Below are 1,689 nucleotides of genomic sequence, written 5' to 3'. Positions count from 1 at the left end.
TGCTGGGTTTACATCAGAAGCAGTGTTTCTGTTATCAGTACTTATTTCAGACCATTGTTTACATTAGTTCTCTTTGGCCTGCATGGATGTCTTCTACATCCTTATTGGCCACTTTGAGGCCCAGCCCTAGGCATGTCAACATTTTCCTAACTCAGAAGCAGGTATGAGAAGGCCTGGGCAAGGGGCCTGCTGGGCCCACGGGCCCACGACACGAGTGGCTGCCCAGGCCCAGCAGTGGGGAGGGTGGGGCTAGGCCCCTAGAGCCCTTCCTCCACCGCCCCGCCACGAGCCTGCTTTCCCTGAAGCTTTCCATTTACAGCGGCTCTGAACATAGAGCTGGCTTGCAGAGCATTTCCTAGCATCATAGCGAAGAATTAGAGGAAGCGCACTCTTAAATCACGTGCTTATTTGTTTTGTAGAGGTTCATTCGTGCTGTCAATTAAGGGAGAATATGAATTTTCCTCTGGTTTACAGAGCAGACGTGCAGAGTGTGGGTTGGGTCAGTGGAGCCCCTTCTAACATGCAGCATGGCTGACGAGCGAACCCCCTCTGCCCTAGTCCTGGCCAGCCCCACAGGCCCTCCCCCGCCCTTGTCCCCTCCCTGCCATGTCCCGGGTGTCTTCCACTTCCAGGGCATCAGGGCTAGGAGCAGAGAAACAAGCCCCGTGGGGTTTCTCACAGAAGAGTAAATAGAGTTGACGGGGGCCCTGGTGGGGTGTGCTGGGATTAACTATGCTGTCTAACGTTATTTTCAATTGTTTAAAAGCTTCAGTTACAGTTAAACCAAGATCTCAGCATCTTGCATCAAGATGACGGCTCATCTAAGAACAAGAGGGGGGTCCTGCCGAAGCACGCCACCAACGTGATGCGGTCCTGGCTCTTTCAGCACATTGGGGTGAGAACAGACGTGACTGCCCCGTTAGCACAGCTTCGAGATGCTTTCTTTCTGCTTATTGTCTAGGAAACATTGACTTACATGGGCTGGTAGGCCAGGTTGTAAGAATCGGTGTTTTACTGACTGCCTATAGTGCATAGACCATGAGACAGAAGTGGGGCTACCCAGAATTGGAGGAAAGGCTTCAGGAAACGGAAATCAACCAGGGATACCACTAGTGAGAGAGAATCCCTGAGTTCAGCCGACATTAACAGTGCCTGAGCCTGAGAGAACTGCCTGGGGAACGTACCTGGGGGAGGGGAGGCTGATTAGAGAAGCGGGCAGAGAAATGGTGCTCTCAGGCAAAACCTTGCAAAATAGTTATGTTTTATGTATGTTATGGGCTTCCCTGGTGGCTCAGACTGTAAAGAATGCCTGCAATGTGGGAGACCCAGGTTCGATCCCTGGATTAGGAAGATCCGCTGGAGAAGAAAATGGCAACCCACTCCAGTATTCCTGACTGGAGAATTCTATGGGCAGAGTTACAGTCCATGGGGGTCACAAAGAGTCAGACACGACTGAGCAATTAACACTTTCAACACTTTATGTATGTTGGATTTGAAAGGGAGGTGGGGAGTTGAGCTTGTGGGCAGAGTGATTGGCAGATGGGCTATTGACTGTGAAGCAGAGCTTGGTCTGTTGATTTCACAGGAAGACTCGCTCATGACCCACCCAAGCTGCAGTCCTCACACCCCTGACTCAGGAGAGGGGGTGACCCTGAGTAGTTTTCAGGGATGACAGTGGTCTAGCTGCTG

At 51.6% G+C, this 1,689-nt stretch overlaps 1 protein-coding gene across 1 annotated transcript in view; it reads left to right on the top strand.

Annotated features, from left to right (window-relative positions):
- Positions 1-1,689, top strand: part of PKNOX1 (PBX/knotted 1 homeobox 1) — a 24,057-nt gene that overhangs the window by 13,007 nt on the left and 9,361 nt on the right. The window contains exon 8 of the mRNA XM_010834912.1: positions 767-895. Coding sequence (XP_010833214.1) covers positions 767-895 — 129 coding nt within the window. The remainder of the gene's footprint in view (positions 1-766; positions 896-1,689) is intronic.

The sequence above is a fragment of the Bison bison genome, unplaced genomic scaffold, assembly GCF_000754665.1.
Source record: "Bison bison bison isolate TAMUID 2011002044 unplaced genomic scaffold, Bison_UMD1.0 scf7180017864037, whole genome shotgun sequence".
NCBI classification, from domain to species: Eukaryota; Metazoa; Chordata; class Mammalia; order Artiodactyla; family Bovidae; genus Bison; species Bison bison.
Note: the sequence above shows the minus strand (reverse complement) of the source record. Positions and strands in the feature narration are given on the sequence as shown.